Raw genomic sequence first — 19,760 nt, 5'->3', positions numbered from 1 at the left:
GCAGTTAGAACATCCCTGAGCCACGAGGAACTAACTCCAGAGACTTCGGATAAACACAGCAGACATTAGAGGATCATGGCAAGTTACGAAATTCAGAGGCCTCTGTGTTTTTCTCTGCATCCCAAATAAACAGTAGGGACTCTACCGAGCCCCCAAAAGGGAAATGAAAACCCCTTATCCCTGGGATTTTCCACAGCTTTGCGGTAAGAGTGAAGGCCTGAAAGTGTGCTTGGTTGGGTTGTGTGTTCTGACCTTTCCTCCAAGCTCTGTTTACTTTCAGAGAGCTCAGGAAGGGCCTACAGACGCTGCTTGGCTCGGGGGACTTGGCAGACGCGGGAGAACACCACGGTTATTTGGCAGGATGACTCGGAATGCGCTGAGAACCACAGCTTCAGGAAGAACGTGAGTCTGCTTGGGCCGCTGATAAGGCACTGGGGCCCCGAGCCACCCTCTGAGGGGCTACCTGAGGCATCAGCCAGCTTTGGGGCCACACAAAGAGTCTTCCCTCAGCTTGTCTGCTCTGAACGCGGCTAGGGAATGCTCAGGACCACACAGAACATCAGCCTTTGCGTCAGGCCCTGAATTTCCTCTATTAAACCAAAGAAAAACCAAACACTTGCCATGGAGTTAACTCTGACTCACAGCGACCCCATGTGCTTCAGAGTGGAACGGTGCTCTACAGGGTTTTCAAGGCTGTGACCTTTCAGAAGTAGATTGCCAGGCCTTTCTTCCAAGGCATCTCTGGGTGGATTTGAACTTCCAACCCTTTGGTCAGTAGCTGAGCACTTGCTCATATGTACCATCTGGGGACTACCTGGGGTGAGATATGAAATTCTAAGGGAAGCCAATCTTTTAGCATTGGTCCTAGTTTTTGTTCTTGTTGTTCCCTCCACCTGCAACGCCCTTGCCCCGGTTGCTCTCTGGCTGTCTCTTTTATTATTCATGTTTCAGCTCAAGTGTTACCATTTCAGAGAGGTCTTCTTTCTACCTCCTGGTCATTTTCTACCACACCACCCTGATGTATCTCCTGTATAGCATGTGTTGGGAGGCAGTGGTGGATTAGTGGTAGAATTCTCACCTTTCATGTGGGAGACCTCTTTAAAGTGTTAAAAAGCAAAGATGTCACTTTGAGGGCTAAGGTGTGTCTGACCCAAGGCACGGTATTTTCAATCACCTCATATGCATGTGAAAGTGGGACAATGAATAAGGAAGACTGAAGGAGAATTGATGCCTTTGAATTATGGTGTTGGTGAGGAATGTTGACTATACCATGGACTGCCAGAAGAACGAACAAATCTGTCTTGGAAGAAATACAGCCAGAATGCTCCTTAGAAGCAAGGATCACAAGACTTTGTGTCATGTAATTTGGACATATTATCGGGAGGGACCAATCCCTGGAGAAGGACATCACGCTTGGTAAAGTAGAGGGTCTGTGAAAAAGAGGAAGACCCTCAATGAGATGGATTGACACAGTGGCTGCAACAATGGGCTCAAGCATAGCAATGATTGTGAGGATGGCTCAGGGCCAGGCAGTGTTTCATTCTGTTGTACGTAGGGTCACTATGAGTTTTAACGGATTTGACAGCACCTGACAAACAACATCATGAGGGAGACCCAGGTTTGATTCCTGGCCAATGAACTTCATGTGCAGCCACCACCCATCTGTATGTAGAGGCTTACATGTTGCTATGATGCTGAGCAGGTTTCAGCAGAGCATCTAGACTAAGATGAACTAGGAAGAAAGGCCTGGTGATTGACTTCCAAAAATCAATCAGTGAAAACCCTATGGGTCATCACGGTCCAAGGCCCAAGGAGCAACCAATCCTGGAGATGGCACAGGACAAGGCAGCATTCTGTGACGTTGTGTGTGGGGTCACTGTGAGTTTGGGGCCGACTCAACTACAACAACATAGCACACGTCACCCTCTGAAATTCTCTTGTATTGGCTTATTTGTTTTCTGTACCTCTCATTACAAGGTAGGCTCAGTGATAGCAGGGGCTTGTGAGTCTTGAGTGAGGCAGTACAGCACTCTAGGGCAGACAGCCCGCCCGACTTCATATCCAGACTCCTTGCTTAGAACCTTGAACCAGGTACTTCCCCTCTCTGTGCCTTGGTTTCCTCATCCATCGAAGAGGGATTGTGTTTGCTGCAAATGATGGTTGTGAGGATTTAAAGAGGTGATAAACAAAATTCTTAGGAGAAAACCTGGCGACTAGTAAGTATACTCTTACTCCGAGCTTTGTTCTATCACCAGCATCTAGCGTAGGAACTGGCGCCTCGCAGCTGGCTAGTAAACAAATCTACACTCAAGACCTCTCTCTGCATGTCTTCGTTCCAGGACTCTGTTCTGCAGTTCCCCCAGTACAGCCCGCTCCTCTCCACCTGCTCCTTGTAGTCTTGCTCTCCTCCCTAAAGACTTCCGTTTGCCCAAGTCCCTCCCACTTTCCTTCAAGGTCTAGTGCAGGAGATGGCACAGAACAGAGGAAAAGGCCTTTGGGAATCAGACAGATATCAGTTATCCAGGACGGAAATGGTAGAATTTTGCTTTCTTTCATTTAGTCAGGTCACAAACATTAATGAAGCACCTACTGGGTGCTAGATTCTTGTGTCAGCCATTGGAAATAGAGTGAATAAGACATACTATTGTCAAGGAGCTTAGAGACTTGTTGGATAGAGACAAGTGAAGAGACACGTGTGAAGATGGCTATGATGTGGGACTACAGGATGCCCAGGGGCACAGAGGAGGGGGAGCTGACCCAGATTGGGTGTCAGGGAAGGCTTCTCAAAGGACGCAGCACTCAGCTAAGCCCTGAAGTGTGAGAGAATAGCCATGTGAAGAGTGAGAGCAAGAATATTTCTGGTGAAAGGAAAAACAAGTACCCGGAGTGCAAGAGCACTTGTGGGCTGTGCGGCAACGTTACGTGCTGGGGTGTGGGCGGGCAGAAATTCAGGAGGGGGACACAGCTGAGGTGGACAGCTGGGGAGAGGTTCCATGAGGAAGGAAGTTCAATGGAGTTAGGGCTTTGTCCTGAATCATTTGCTCGTTCAAGTGAAGGAGTAGACTTGAAAGAATCGCTCTGGGAAGATGGAGAGCAGCTAGGAACAGGGCAAGGCTGGAGGCAGGGATATCAGGCAGGAGCCATTTCAGTGGCTCAGCCCGGATATGGGGAGCATGCTCATGGAGGTGGAGAGAGTAGGGAGGATGGATTTACAGGTTACCCAGGAGGGAAATGGCAGAACCAGGTGCTGGTGCTGAGTGAGAGGGCATTCTCAGGGGTAACAAAAGCTCAGGTTTCTGGCTTGGACCAGTGAGTAGACCTGAGATGCCCTTCATTGATATAGAAGGCAGCCGTGGTGGCACAAAGAGTTAAGTGCTTGGGTGCTAGCCATAAAGTTTGGCAGTTCAAGTCCACCCAGCCTGGCGACCTACTTCCAAAAATTCACAGCCATTAAAATCCCTATGGAACACAGTTCTACTCGAAAACCAAGGCTTTTTACTGGTTTATTCCACTTTAAATTCCTGCTGAGAATCTGCATTTCCAGCCCAGATATACTGAATCAGAATCCACATTTTAACAAGATCCCTGGGTGATTCTTATGTATAATAAAATCTGAGAACACTGCTCTACTAGTGGAGCCCTGGTGGTGCAGTGGTTAAAGCAACTGACTGCTAATCGAAAGGTCAGTGGTTCGAAACCACCAGTGGCTCCACGGGAGAAAGATGTGGCAATCTGCTTCCACAGAGATTTGTAACCTCAGAAACTCTATGAGGTTGGTATGAGTTGAACTTAACCCGATGGCTGTGGGTGGGGCTCTACTAGTGGTTCTCAGAATTGGTCCCTGACCAGCAGCATTAGCATTGTCTGGGAACTTGTTAGAAATGCAGATTCTCAGCAGGGATTCAAACCAGAATGAACTGGTTCAAAGCTCTGTCTGAGACCCATGGGGTTGCCATGCGTTGGGATCCACTGGATGGCAACTGGTTTGATTTGGTTTTGGTCCACTGATACGGGGGACACAGGAAGCACCCTTGCCTTTGACATGTCCTAGGTTCTAGGTATTTCTTTCCTTTTTCTTTTTTTAAGCAGAAAAAATAATTTATTGAAAAGCTACGGAATAGCTATGGAATTCCTGGAAAGCTGCAGAAGCAGGCTGGGTGAACAGGCAGGAATGAGGGAGGCCAGGGTCTGTCCCTGGGGAGCACCAGAGGCCTTGGCTTGCAGCTTGTACCACTATCCCTACTGCCAGAATGGGATCTCCATCACCCCGGCTTCTCTGGGCCACCAGCTCCTGTATCCACAGTCTGGGAAAGAGGCATCTGGTTCCCCAAGTACAGGTCAAGTGCCTACATCCAAGCCAAAGCAGTGGTTGGGAAAGCAAGCATTTGGCTTTTTCAGCCTTCATACTGGGAGGCAATTCTGCCTCCCACCAAAACAAAACAAAACAAAATTAAAAAAACCCATCGCCGTTGAATCGATCCTGACTCACAGCAGCCCTGTAGGACAGAGTAGAACTGCCCAATGAGGTTTCCAAGGAGCGCCTGGTGGATTTGAACTGCCGACCTTTTTGGTTAGCAGCCATAGCTCTTAACCACTACGCCACCAGGGTTTCTTCACGTGATAGAAAATACTCCAAACAGAAAGGGGGGGTCCCATACGGGGCAGCTGAAAAAAAGAAAAAATAAATAACTACAACAATAACAACAACAAAAAATCCTTAGTGTTTTATCAGTTGAGGATAACAGCTTTATAGTTAATAACCCGTTACCGTCGAGTCGAGTCTGACTCATAGCGACCCTATAGGACAGAGTAGGACTGCCCCCATAGAGTTTCCAAGGAGCCCCTGGTGGATTTGAACTGCCGACCTTTTGGTTAGCAGCTGTAGCACTTAACCATTACACCACCATGGTTTCCTTAAAGTTAATGGTTAATGGAATTTTTCTGGTTAATCTGTAACTTGAAATGGTAAATATTTCTAAAGTATTCGTGTATTTTCTACTTCAGTAAGTGCAGTAAGATAATTCAGTATTTGAAAGACTACAGCTCATAATAAGCATGCGATCTTGAACAATTTATAATCTCATTTGGTATTTAACTTTCTTCATTTGTAAATGAGTATTTTGATAAGTCTTACCTCTCAGGATTATAGCTCAAATAAATGAACGCATGCTAAACAACTTTCATATTGAAAACACTAAATTATCATTAAGTCTTACTGCTATTCTTTTGGTGTCTTGGGCTCATTATTATTATTTTTAATTTTATTGAGCTTTGGGTTATTTTAGGAGCTCTGGTGGTGCAGTGGTTAAGAGCTCAGCTGCTAACCAAAAGGTCACCAGTTTGAATCCAGCCACTCCTTGTAAATCCTATGGGGCGGTTTTACTCTGTCCTATAGGGTCACTATGAGCCGGAATTGACTTGACGGCAACCGGTATGGGTTAGGTAAAAGTTTACAGCAAATTAATTTCTCTTTCTAAAATTTATACACAAATTGTTTTGTGATATTGATTGCAGTCCCCGCAGTATATCAGCGCTCTTCCCCTTTTACACCCCGAGTTCTCCTTGTCCATTCATCCAGTTTTCCTACTTCTTTCTGCCTTTTCGTCTTTGCTTCTGGGCAGGTGTTGCTGATTTGTTCTCGTATACTTGCTTGAACTAAGAAGCACGTTCCTCACGTGTGTTATTTTTTTGTTTTATAGGCTGTCTAATCTCTGGCTCTTTTCTTTTTTTTCTGTCTTTTCAGTGACCTCTTGCTTTCTTCATGGATGATGTCCTTGATGTCATTCCACAACTCGCCTAGTCTTTGGTCACTAGTGTTCAATGGGTCAAATCTATTCTTCAGATGGTCTCTAAATTCAGATGGGATATACTCAAGGTCATATTTTGGCTCTTGTGAAATTGCTCTGATTTTCTTCAGTTTCAGCTTGAACTTGCATATGAGCAATTGATGGTCTCTTCCACAGTCGGCCCCTGGCCTTGTTCTGACTGATGATATTGAGCTTTTCCATCGCCTCTTTCCACAGATGTAGTCAATTTGAGTTCTGTGTGCTCCATCTGGTGAGATCCATGTGTATAGTCGCCGTTTATGTTGGTGAAAGAAGGTATTTGCAATGAAGAAGTCATTGGTCTTGCAAAATTTCTATCATTCGATCTCTGGCATTGTTTCTATCACCAAGGCCGCATTTTCCAACTACTGCTCCTTCTTCTTTGTTTCCAACTTTCGCATTCCAATCACTAGTAATTTTCTTTTTATGTATTTATTTCTTATTGTGCTTTAGGTGAAAGCTTACAGAGCAAATTCGTTTCTTATTAAACAGTTAGTACACAAATTGTTTTTTGATGTTGGTTGCCAACCCTGCGATGTGTCAACGCTCTCCCCTTCTTCACCCTGGGCTCCCTGTTTCCATTCGTCCAGTTTTCCTGTCCTTTCCTGGCTTCTTATCTGTGTTTTTTTTATACCCATTGGTCTCATACACGTGATTGAACTATGAAGCATGTTCCTCACTTGTGTTATTGTTGGCCCTATAGACCTTTCTAATCTTTGGCTGAAGGGTGAACCTCAGGAGCGACTTCAGTATTGAGTTAAAAGGGTAACCAGGGCCCATACTAGTTTCAATAGTTTTCTTGTGGAACATCTGGGATTCTGTATGTGTAGGATCATATCATCTGTGAATAAGGATAGTTTTACTTCTTCCTTTCTAATTTGGATGCGCTTTATTTCTTTTTCTTACTTTATTGCTCTATTTAGGACTTACAGTAGGAGTGGTGACAAAGGGCATCCTTGTCTTGTTCCCATTCTAAGGGGGAATGCTTTCAGCCTCTCTCTGTTGAGAATGATGCTGGCTGTTGGTTTTGTATACCAAAACTCAGTGCCGTCGAGTCGATTCTGACTCACGGCGAGGTGCCCTTTATTATGTTCAGGAAATTCCCTTCTATTCCTATTTTATTGAGAGTTTCTGTCAGGAGTGGCTGTTGGACTTTATCAAATGCCTTTGCTGCATTGATTGAGGTGATCTTGTGATCTTTTGTTTTATTTATGTAGTGGCTTACATGGATTGATTTTCAGTGTTGAACTATCCTTGCATAAAAAAAAAAAAAAAATACCTGGTGTGAATTCCACTTGATTGTGGTGTATTATTATTTTTTTAAATATATGATGCTGAATTCTATTGGCTAAAATTTTGTTGAGAATTTTTGCGTCTATATTCATGAGAGATATTGGTTTGCAATTTTCTTTTTTTTTGTGGTGTCTTTGCCTGGCTTTGTTATCAGGGTCGTGCTGGCTTCATGGAATGAATTCAGGAGTATTCCTTCCTTTTCTATGCTCTGAAATAGTTTGAGTAGTACTGGTGTGAGCTATTCTCTGAATGATAGAATTCTCCAGCAAAGCTGGACCAGGGCTTTTTTTTTGTTAGGAGATTTTGTTTTAGCACCTCTTCAATCTCTTCTCTTACTATGGGTTTGCTCAGATTTCCTATCCCAGTTTCTGTTAGTTTAGGTAGCTAGTGTGTTTCTAGAAGTTTGCCCATTTCTTCTATGTTCTGATTACCATTTTTCGTAATATTCTGTTATGACACTTTTTATTTCAGTTCGGTCTGTTGCAATGTCCCCCATCTCATTTCTTATTTGAGTTATTTTCTTCCTCTTCTGTTTTCTTTTGTCAGTTTGGCTGATGGTTTGTCAATTTTGCTGATCTTTTCAAAGAACCAACTTTTGGTCTTGTTGATTCCTTCTGTTGTTTTTCTGTTCTGTATCTCATTTATTTCTGCTCTTATCATTATCATTTCCTTTCTTCTGGTTGCTGCGGGCTCCTTTTGCTGTTCTCTTTCTATTAATTCTAGTCGTAGGGCTAAAGTTTTGATTTTGGCCCATTTTTCTTTTCTGATGTGTGCATTTATTGCTATAAATTGACTTCTGAACACTGCCTTTGTTTGTCTCAAAGGTTTTGATATGATATGGTTTCATTCTTATTTCATTCTAAGAATTTTTCTATTCCCCCTTTGATTTATTCTATTACCCAGTTGTGTTTAATAAGTTGTTACTGAGTTTCCATGTGGTTAATTTTTTATCCTTGCTCTTCCTGTTATTGGTTTCTACTTTTATGGCATTGTGATCAGAGAGAATGCTTTGTGTTATTTCAATGTTTTGGATTTTATTGAGTATCGCTTTGAGGCCTAAAATGTGGTCTATTCTGGAGAATGTTCAGTGTGCATTGGAGAAGAATGTATGCTTTGCTTCTGTTGGATAGAGTGTTCTATATATGTCTATGAGGTCAAGTTGCTTGGTTGTGGCCTTTACATCTTCTGTATTTTTGTTGAGTTTCTTTCTAGATGCTCTGTCTGTCACCGAGAATGGTGCGTTGAAATCTCTTACTATTTCTTTTTTCAGTGCTGTTAGAGTTTGTTTTATGCACTTTTGAGTCCTGTTGTTGGATATGTAGTTATTTATTAAAGTTATATCTTCTTGGTGGATTGTCCCTTTAATCATTATATAGTGTTCTTCCTTGTCTTTTATGTTGAATTTTCCTTAAAGTTGATTTTATCTGAGATTAGTATTGCCACTTCTGCTCTTTTTTGGTTATTGTTTGCTTAACATATTTTTCCATCTTTTGATTTTTAATATATTTATGTCTTTGTGTCTAAGGTGTATCTCTTGTAGACAGCATATTGATGGGTCAAGTTTTTTAATCCATTCTGCCGCTCTGTCTCTTTATGGGTCCATTTAAGCCATTTACATTCAGTGTGATTATCGATAGGTATGAGTTTATTGCTGTCATATCATTGTGCTTTTTTTGTGATGCTGCTGTTTTCTTTGTTACTCTTACTCTCCTGTGCTGAGTTCCTTTTGTTTGTTGATTTTCTTTTCATTTCCTTCATTCTTATAGATTTTGTGTTTACTGAGTTTTTGTGATTTTCTTTTCTTTTTCCAGTGTTAGGTTTGTTAACTTTCTTTGCGGTTACCTTGAAACTTATCCTTATTTTCCTATGTATGAGCCACTCTTTTATTACTTGATATTGCCTTGCTTCCTCTCCATTTGAAAGTTCTATGCATACACCATTTATTCCCCCTTTTACTGTTTTGATCTTGGCTTCATTTGCAAGTTGACATCTCTGGTTCCCAGTTTTAAGTCTTTTAGCTGCTTTGTTTTATTGTTGAGAGCTCTTAATAGAGGTTGACATCTGGCTATGTCCTAGACTCAGGTTGTTGTCTGATGTCGTTGCTTCTCTAACTGAAGGACTCCCTCTCATATTTCTTGTAAGTTTGGTTTTGTTTTTATGAATCCCCTTAACTTGTGTTTATCTGGAGATGTCCTAGCTTCTCCATTGTATTTGTGAGAGAGTTTTGCAGGATATGGTATTCTTGTTAGGCAGCTTTTGTTTCTTTCAAGGTTTTATATATGTCATTCCATTGCCTTCTTGCCTGCATAGCTTCTGCCGAGTTATTAGAGCTTAGTTTTATTGTTTCCCCTTTGTAAGTGACTTTTAATTTTTCTTAATCTGCTGTCAGGATTCTTTCTTTGTCTTTTGTTTTTGAAAGTGTGATTATGATGTGTATTGGTGACTTTCTTTTGGGGTATATCCTATATGGGGTTCGTTGAGCTTCTTGAACGGTCAGCTTTTTGTCTTTCATGATATTTGGGAAATTTCCTGCCAGCAAATCTTTAACAATCTTCTCTGTGTTTTCCATTCCCCCTTCCCCCCCAACTTCTGGAACTCTGATCATGTGTAAATTTTTCTCTTGATTATGTCCTACATAATTCTTAGGTTTTCTTCATTCTTTTCTCTGATTTTTCTTCAAACTCACTGATTCTGTCTTCCATTGTTTCACATTTGCTTCTAAAACCTTCTATTGAATTGTCAATTTCTGAAATTTATTCTTTATCTTTTGGATTTCTAGTTGTTATTTTTGTATGATTTCTGTTTATTTATTTTCATGTTTTGTTCTTGAATTATTTTCCTGAATTCTTCTATTGCTTTGTTTTCCATGAGTTTGGCTATATTTTCATTGTTTTTGTCTGTGTTTTCCATGATTTTGTCTGTTTTTTTCTTTTTTTTGGTTTTGCCTGCGTTTTCCTTGATCTCTTTCCTGCTCTCTGGGAGAGCCCTAAATATAAGCCTTTGGAATACCGTATCAGCTAGTTCCACTGCCTTTTCTTCTTCTGGAAGGTTATCTGATCCTTTTTTTTTGGTCACTTGCTGAAGGCCTCTTGTTCTGCATTTTTATGTGTTTGGGTATTGTCTGTTGTCTCTGGGACATTAGGTTTTATTTTCTTTCTCTATTGATTGTGTGTTCATTTGTTTTGACCTGCTTTTTTGTTTTGTTTTGTTACATCAGGATGGGAGGGCCAGGTGTGCTTTGCTACTTGCTTGTCTGTGGACATGCTAGCTCTCACCACCTTATCTGGGCGGGCAGGGCAGCAGCAGGCAGGGCAAGCCTGCTTCATCGTACACTGGTTTTGCAAGATGGCTGGGGATGTACTGGCTGGGCACTGTCTGCCTCCTGACGTTGGTCCAGTGGTATGAGAGTATTTACAGCCCCTCACCAGATGAGCAGGAGTGTTGGATGGGGAGTGAAACGGGCTCGCTTCCCACTGTTCAGCAGCTGGTTGAGTGGCAGGAGGGGAGGGGCAGTACAAGTCAGGAAGTGGGGGGGGTGGAATACAGGACTAGGTGGGTGGGAGCAAGAAAAAAAGGAGGGGCGACACAGCAAGGTCTGGCAGATGGGATGGGGAGAATCTGGGGCAGCAGTGAGCCAGTGCGCTGGTGGCACTCTATCTGCAGCAGCATGGCAGGGGCTGGCTGGAAGGGGGGGGTTGGCATACAGGGCTAGGTGGGAGGGAAAAAAAAGTAAGAAAGGAAAAAAGGGAAAGAAAAGAAAAAACGGTCATATGGTGGAGGCTGGCAAGTGAAGGCAGGGCAGACCAGAGGCAATGAATGGGCTGGTGTGCTGGTGGCTCCCTAGATTGGTGGCATGGTGGGGGCTGGTGGAGGGGGAGGTGGTGTATGGGGCTAGGTGGAAGGAAGAAAGCAATGGAAGAAAGAGAGAGAGAAAAGCTATGTAGTGGGAAGGAGTGAGGTGGGCACAAGGTGGGGGGGCTTGTATTGTAAACCCTAGTGGTGGGGGCTGCCTAAACAGCAGAAGGGTGAGGTGAAGTTGCTTTTCTGCACTTCTCGTCTGGGGTCGTTGCTGGCTGTGATTCAAGATGGCCATGCTGTGCCATGTTAGTTGGCAAGGGGCCTCCACTTCATTTCGCTCCTCATTCTCTGTTTTCTCTCAGTTTCTTCTTCCCTTCAGCGTTTGATCTATTTCTTTATCCCTTCATTTTACGCTCAGGCTTCTAGGATTGGCACTTGTATCTTTTTTTCCTTAGGTTTTTTTGGCTCTTTACTGCAGAGGGACAGTGTGGTACATCCGTCTAGAGTGCCGTCTTAGCTCTGCCTCCCTAGGTTCTGGATATTTCATTACCTAATTCTTTGCCTTAACTTGATCCTGCAAACCTCTCACTGTCCCCTCTCAAGCTGTGGTTAATGTCTTTCATGTTTTGTTAGATTTTGAATTTGTTTAGTCTTGTAAAAGTAATTTTAATATTTTCTTATTGAACACTAAGGATATTTTCATAAAGTCTGAAGATAAGGGAAGGCAAGGAGTTCAGTTATATGTGACTTAAGCCATGTAACCTCTCCGAACATCCATAAAATGGGGTTGATAATATGACTTTGCATAGGTTGTTTGTGAGACTTGAGACAAGCAATGAATGTTGAGTGATTAATGTCTTACCCGACCCCCTACGAAAATTATATCCCTCTTCAAACCATCCCTGGAACAAAGGCTTGGCGATCTGCTTCCATAAAGATTACCAGCAAGAAGACCCCATGGAGCAGTTCTACTTCATAACACATGGTGTCTTAGTTTGCTAGTGCTGCTGTAACAGAAATATGACAACTGGATGGCTTTAACTAACAGAAATTAATTTTCTCACAGTTTAGGAAGCTAGAAGTCTGAATTCAGGGCACCAGCTCTAGAGGAAGGCTCTCTCTGTCCATTCTGAGGGAAAAGCCTTGTCTCAGCTTTTGTAATCCTGGCATTCTTTAATTCCTTGGTGATCTCCATGTGGCATCTACGTTTCCCCCATTTGTCCTTGCTTCTCTCGGAGTTGGCAACCGTGGAGGTGCAGTGGTTAAGAGTTATGGCTGCTGGCCAAGGGGTCAGCAGTTCGAATCCACCAGGCGCACCTTGGAAACCCTGTGGGGCAGCTCTACTCTGTCGTATAGGGTCGCTAGGAATCGACTCGATGGCAAAGGGGTTTGGTTTTGGTTTGGTTTTCTCTCTGAGTCTAATCTGCTGTCTTATATCTCAAAAGTCATTAGGTTTAAGACACACCCTACACTGATACAGCCTCATTAACATAACAAGGAAAACCCTATTCCCAAGTGGGATTACATCCACAGGTATAAACCAAAAACCTACTGCTGTCCAGCTGATTCCAACTCATAGCAACCCTACAGGACAAAGTAGAATTGCCCCACAGGCTGTAAATCTTTATGGAAGCAGACCACGTCTTTCTCCTGTGGAGTAGTGGGTGGGTTTGAACCACTGATCTTTTGGTTAGCAGCCAAGCGCTTAACCACTGTACCACCAGGGCTCCTTATCCACAGGTATACTGGTTAGGATTCCATTATTTTGGGGGGACACAGTTTAATCCATAACACATTGGGTAGCCATGGGTTGGAATTGACTTGAGGGCCATGGGTTTGGTTTTTAATTAGTTGGTCTAACTAGGGCCTACAGGGAGCCCTAGTGGCACAGCAGGTAAGAGCTCAGCTGCTAACCTAAAGATCTACAGTTCCAATTTACCAGCCGCTCCTTGGAAACCCTATGGGGCCGTTCTACTCTGTCCTACAGGGTTGCTAGGAGTGAGAATCCACTCGACGGCAATGGGTTTGGTTTTGGCGGAGCCTACGGTGCTCCGCCTAGTTGTGGCTCATCTCCTTCAAAGCTCAGTGGGAGTTTGCACGTTCTTGGTTCTCTGAAGTCTGTTTTATCTTCCCATCTGAAGAACCTTCTACTGGATCTTCTACATCTGCAGGAATTCCTTCTCATCATCTTTTTAACTTTAATACCTAATCTGGGTTGATAGGATGACACAGTTTTACTGTGTGGCAGGTCACACCTCTTAAAGGTATTTAAATGACACCCGTGGTTGGGTTGGATTCAGCATATCTCAAGACTTGTTCTGACTTTTCTCATAACACAAAACCATGCTAATGGCATGCCTTGAATTAGACAGATTGTATGTATTTCTTGTCTTGCCTCCTGGACTTGAAGCTGCTGCTTGAGGACAGTGACAAAGTTATAGTCATATTTGAACTCCCCCACCTCCACCCTGGCCTAGTACTGTGATACACAATAGCCTTTACATATACCAAAACCAAACCCACTGCTGTCAAGTTGGTTGTGACTCACAACAGCCCTACAGGGTTTCCAAGGCTGTAAATCTTTATGGAAGCAGACTGCCACCTCTTTCTCCTGCGGAGCTGCTGATGGGTTCCAGCCACTGACTTTTTGGTTAGCGCTTTAAACTCTGTGCCACTAGGGCTCCTCCTTTACATATTAAAAAAAAGCCCAAATCCATTGCCGTCAAGTCGATTCTAACTCACAGTGACCTTGTAAAACAGGGTAGAACAACTGACCCATAGGATGTCCAAAGAACAGCTGGTAGATTCAAACTGCCCACCTTTTGGTTAGCATCCTAGCTCTAAACCACTGCACCACCAGAGCTACAGATACACTTAATACACAGTGACTGGTTTCACAAAACCTGGTTGCTTTGGGCTGTAGTGGGGCCTAGGCAACAACAGTGATTCTAAAGTTCCTCAAGTAATTCTAATATGGAGCCAAGATATAAAAACAGAGTTCACTAGGACTTCACTGGCACATGTGGAATGCCTGGCCGCCTCTTCTGGGCTTAGGTTGCAGCTGCTACATCCCCAAGTCAGCAGATGGGGACAGCAAGACAAAATTTGAAAACCGCTCTTTCCAAGCCAAGAAGTAGATATTTCTCTCTCTTGAAAACTGAGGACAAGACATCACTTCTCCCCCTCTGTAATGGCCATATTTCCAAGAATTCAAATGCTTAAAAAAAAAAACTTCTGACCATGTTTACCTGTGTTTCTAATAGAAAGTGAAGTGTTGCCCAAAAAAGGCCAGTGTTAGTAAACCCCTGCCCTTCAAAGTTTTGCAAACAAAATGTATTTCCAAATAATGACACACTAGGGGTCCTTATGTATGTTAAATGGCACTTTTTAAGGAGACAGAGAGAGTGTGTGTGTGCATGAGTGCACAAACACCAACAAGTATGTTTAGCTTCTTCAGTATGAAATTGTGTTTAGTGATAAAGAAATAAATTGTTATCTTGCCTTGTTGTTGTAGGTGCCGTTGAGTCGGCTCTGACTCATAGCGACCCTATGTACAACATGGCCCGGTCCCACACCATCTCACAATCTTGCTATGTTTGAGCCCATTGTGGTAGTCAGTGTGTCAATCCATCTTGTTGAGAGTCTTCTTCTTTTTTGCTGACCCTCTACTTTACCAAGCTTGATGTCCTTCTCCAGGGACTGGTCCCTCCTGATAACACGTCCAAAGTACGTGAGATGAAGTCCTGCCTTATGTCTTAGTTATCTAGTGCTGCTATAACAGAAACACCACAATCAGATGGCTTTAACAAACAGAAACTTATTTTCTCACAGTTTAGGAGGTCAGAAGTCTAAACTCAGGGTACCAGCTCTCTGGTAAGGCTTTCTCTCTGTCGGCTATGGAGGAAGGCCCTAGTCTCTTTTTAGCTTCTGCTCCTGAGCGATCTCCATGTGTCTTGGCATCTCTGCTTGCTAGCTTGTGTTTAATCTTTCTTGTATCTCAAAAGAGGATGACTCAAGATATAATCTTTCTTGTATCTCAAAAGAGGATGACTCAAGATATAATCTTTCTTGTATCTCAAAAGAGGATGACTCAAGATATACCCTACACTAATTCTGTCTCATTGACATAACAAAGACAACCCCTTCCCAAATGGGATTATAATCACAGGCATAGAGGTTAGGATTTACAACACGTATTTTTGGGGGACACAGTTCAATCCATAACACCTTACTTGAAACTGTTTTCTTTACCCTTAGAAAAAGTGCTTTCTCTTCTCAAGTGTAGAATTTAATTGACACATATATCCAACCCCACTGCCATCGAGTTGATTCTGACTCAGCAACCCTATAGGGCGGGGTAGAACTGCCCCATAGAGTTTCTAAGGACAGCCTGGCAGATCTGAACTGCCAACCTCTTGGTTAGCAGCCATAGCACTTAACCACTGTGCCACCAGGGTTTCCGACACATATATACAATATATAATTTTAATACACATAATTTAATGATAATTTTTACTTTCAATATAACTTATAACATAGATCAATTTTTACATATATATAATTTTACAACATTTTATTTAGAAATTTTCAAACATACAGAAAAGTTGAAAGATAATAAAATAAATGTCTATTATGTCCTCTATGTAGATTCAAAATCTATTAACATTTCCCCATATTTGCTTTCTCTTTGTTTCTCTCTGAATTATTTGAAAATAAGTTTCAGGCAACAGGAGATTTTATCTCTAAATATTTATCATGTACCTCCTAAGATTAAGGATATTATTCCATGAAATTCTAATGCCATTATCCCAACTAAAATTCATGGTAATTCGATCACACCATCTAATGATTCATCCATATTGAAATTGCCCCCGTTGTTCCCACCAAATTTTTATATCTTTTTTTTCCTGAACCAGGATCTTATCCAGATTCATACAGTGCATGTAGTTTTATATCACTTTAGCATGTTTTAATCTAGAATAGTCCCCACCCTTCACTTTTCCCCCCTGACGTTGGCTTTATGAAGAGACCAGAAAAGTTTTTTTGTAGAATAATACATCATGACTAAGTGGGGCAAAATAAAAAATGCAATGTGGATTTAACATTTGAAAATGAATCAATGTAATTCATCATGTCAACAGGCTAAAAGAAAAAAAAAGCCAGTTGATAGTCTCAATAGATGCAAATTATTTGACCAAATCTAGCAACTGTTCACGATAAAAACTCTCAGCCAGCTAGGAATAGAAAGGAAATTTCTCAACTTGATAAAGGTGTCAAATAATGGCCTCGCACATCCCACCCTCAGAACCAGTGGATGTGTTACTTTGTATAGCAAAAGGGACTTTGCAGACATGATTAGGTTAAGGATCTTGAGATGGGGAGGTGATCCCAGATTATCCAGGTGGATGTATTACAAAGGATCATGAGTTTAGTTTTTGAAGGTGATGGAAATGTTCATTATCTTGATTGTGATGATGATATCATAGGTATATTCATTTGTCAAACTCATCGCATTTTATACTTTAAATACATGTAGTTGATTGTGCCTCAGTTATACTTCAATAAAGCAAGAAAAGAGTTAGGCAGAGTAGTTAACAACATCCTAGCAGGTGATAGGAATTCACTGTGTATTCTTGTACAGAAGCTATTTAGAAACATAACCTCAGCAGTGATATGCAGGATGGGCTGGGTAAGAAGATGTGGCTCCATTGGAAAATCACACTTAATAACAGAATTTCTAGTAAATTATCTTCTGTTTACAATCAGGCTATCCTGGGATGCTAGAGGGCAGTGGTGTTTCAGTGACAGAATTCTTACCTTCCACGAGGGAGACCACAGGTTTCATTCCTGGCCAACGCACCATCGATCTGTCAGTGGAGGCTTGCATGTTGATATGATATGAACAAGTTTCAGTGGAGTTGCCACACTAAGATAGACTAGGAAGAAAAGCCTGGCCATCTATTTCTGAAAATCAGTCAGTGAGAACCTCATGGATCATAATGGTCTGATCTTGTTGTTCACCATGTGCTGGGGGCGACTTGATGGCAGCTAACAACAACAATCCTGGACTCACAGAAAATATCTCCATCCCCAGGAATCTGGCCCCATCCATTACAGAGAGAGACCCCTAGATTCCAAGGACAGCATTTCAGGGACAAAGAGATTATTTTTATTCCCAACGTACCCCCCTTGTCCTGGACATAATTCCTCTATGACATTGCGAGTTTTGGTGCATCAGTGCCGGTCTGTGGGCCCAGTCATGGAGGTGGGACCTCCATGGGCTCTTTGATCATCAAGGCTCCTTGGCCTCTGAGATGTGCCAGAAAGCAGTTTAAGCTCTCCTACATGGATTTCAACAAGGATAGGGAAGGAAAGGCTTAAAAACATTTGGGCAACCAGGGCATGTCTCAGTTCATGCCTGGATCCTTAGTGGTCCTGGTCATGGAGCTGGGTGGTGGTCATCATGTTGGCTCTTTCTCTGTGTTCAGGTGGAACATCGGGCCTTGCTGTCAACTCTGCAGCTGATGTACACCGTGGGATACTCCCTCTCCCTTGTCTCCCTCTTCCTGGCTCTGGCCCTCCTCCTGTTTCTTCGGTGAGTGGAACTTCTGCTAACATGTATTTCGGCATCATACACCATGTAATTTGCTCATTGTCTACCTCTAGAAGACAGTAGAAGACTGGGATGGATGATATCATGGTTTTCAGATCTGGAAGGGATCTGGAGGAACCCAGAATCCATCCATCCCACTTTTCAGGTAAAGGGGAGATAGAGGGGTATCAAAGGTCCGATGAGAATCATTGAGTTACCTCGGGTCACAATGCCAGTTAGCAGCACAGCTAGAACTTGAATCTGGGACTCCTGATTCTGCCTTTGCCTCTTTTGGATTAGATAACCTCCTCTGTGCCCAAGGAACCCCTGGGGGATGCAAACAGTTAATGCACTTGGCTGCTAACTGAAAGCTGAGAGGTGCCTGGGAAGGAAGGCCTGGCCATGTACTTCCAGAAAATCAGACCTTGAAAACCCTGTGGAGCACAGTTCTACACTGACACACAGGGGATTACTACAAGTCAGGGCTGACTCAATGGCAACTGATTTGTGTGCCTGACCCTAGTCTAAATCCCTAAGTGCCACCTTAGACTTAAAGACACAGACAAACTAAAACTCAAAGGATGGAAAAAAAATATACCAAGCAAACAACAATAAGAAAAGAGCAGGAGTGGCAATATTAATCTCTGACAAAATAGACTTTAAAGCAAAATCTGCCACAAAGGATAAGGAAGGACACTATATAATAATTAAAGGGACAACATACCAGGAGGATATAACCATATTCAATACTTACGCACCCAATGACAGGGCTTCAAGATACATAAAACAAACTCTAACGACATTGAAAAGGGAGATAGACAGCTCCACAGTTATAGTAGGAGACTTCAACACACCACTTTCGGTGAAGGACAGGACATCCAGAAAGAAGCTCAACAAAGACACGGAAGATCTAAATGCCACGAGCAACCAACTTGACCTCATAGACATATACAGAACACTCTACCCAACGGCAGCCAAGTATGCTTTCTAGTGCACATGGAACATTCTCTAGAATAGACCATATATTAGGTCATAAAGCAAGCCTTAGCAGAATCCAAAACACTGAACTATTACAAAACATCTTTTCTGAACATAAAGCCATAAAAGTAGAAATCAATTAACAGAAAAAGCAGGGAAAAGAAATCAAACACTTGGAAACTGAGTAACACCCTGCTCAAAAACGACTGGGTTATAGAGGGAATTAAAGATGGAATAAATCCCTAATTGCACCCACTACTGCCACAGCCCATTCTCACCACATCTACCACAGGCACTATTTTTACAGAAGAAATTAAGAAACTTCCCTAAGGCAAATCAGTGAGTGGCAGAACTGGGATTTTAGTCCAGGTCCTTCTGACTCCAATTAGCTATTAATTCTTTGAGAGCTTACTCTGTGCCAGACACCATTCTAAGTACTCAATGCGCACTAATTAAGTCATTTAATTCTTATAATAAGCCTAGGACATTAGCATTATTATTACCCCCATTTTCTAGGCGAGTTAACTGAATATGGAGAAATGGAGTAACTTCCCCAAGATCCCATAGCTTGTAAGTGACAAACCAGGAGGAACCCCAACAGGCAAGATAAAGATGGTATACAGGATTTTCACTCCTGTATACCATCTTTATCTTCTGAGATGGCTATGGATGTGTTCGAACTGCCAACCTTTAGGCTAGTAGTCCAGCACTTAACCTTTTGTGCCACCAGGTTGGCAGCTTGAATCCGCCAGGTGCCCCTTGGAAACTCTATGGGGCAGTTTTACTCATAGGGTCGCTATGGGTCGGAATTGACTTGATGGCACTGGGTTTGGTTTTGGTTTGGTTTATACCATCTTGAGAATCCAAAGCTTGAGTGCATTTCACTAAATCATGTTTTTAGAAGGCACTCGAGTGAGATAATTGTGGGCCCACTAGGGAGTCCGCCAAGGGCGTCTCTTGGTCCCAGCCTATTCAGGAGCATAACTGAGAATAGCGTGGCAGAATGCTCATTGGACGTGGCTTGCACGAGATTTGAATGGGGATCTGAAGACCTGGATGCTAGTTCTGGAACAGCTCCCACGTGGGGTCTGCTAGCCTCATGTCTGGCCTTAGTCCCAGGATGCTCTATAGCTCCTGGAGCAGAGTCATGACCATCTACCCCATTGGGAGAACAATTCTTCAGCAATGGAAGAATTTCACAGCCTGTGCTTCACTGACTGTTCCTGACCTCCTTCACTCACCTTCCCAAAGTCCCAGAGCCAGGCCAGGAGGAG

General features: G+C 42.7%; 1 protein-coding gene across 1 annotated transcript in view; it reads left to right on the top strand.

The window, feature by feature from the left end:
* GLP2R (glucagon like peptide 2 receptor) overlaps positions 1–19,760 on the top strand; it is a 99,565-nt gene that overhangs the window by 19,885 nt on the left and 59,920 nt on the right. Inside the window, exons 4-5 of the mRNA XM_049861522.1 lie at positions 281–402; positions 17,405–17,511. Of these exons, the coding sequence (XP_049717479.1) occupies positions 281–402; positions 17,405–17,511 (229 nt within the window). The remainder of the gene's footprint in view (positions 1–280; positions 403–17,404; positions 17,512–19,760) is intronic.

The sequence above is a fragment of the Elephas maximus genome, chromosome 19, assembly GCF_024166365.1.
Source record: "Elephas maximus indicus isolate mEleMax1 chromosome 19, mEleMax1 primary haplotype, whole genome shotgun sequence".
NCBI lineage: Eukaryota > Metazoa > Chordata > Mammalia > Proboscidea > Elephantidae > Elephas > Elephas maximus.
Note: the sequence above shows the minus strand (reverse complement) of the source record. Positions and strands in the feature narration are given on the sequence as shown.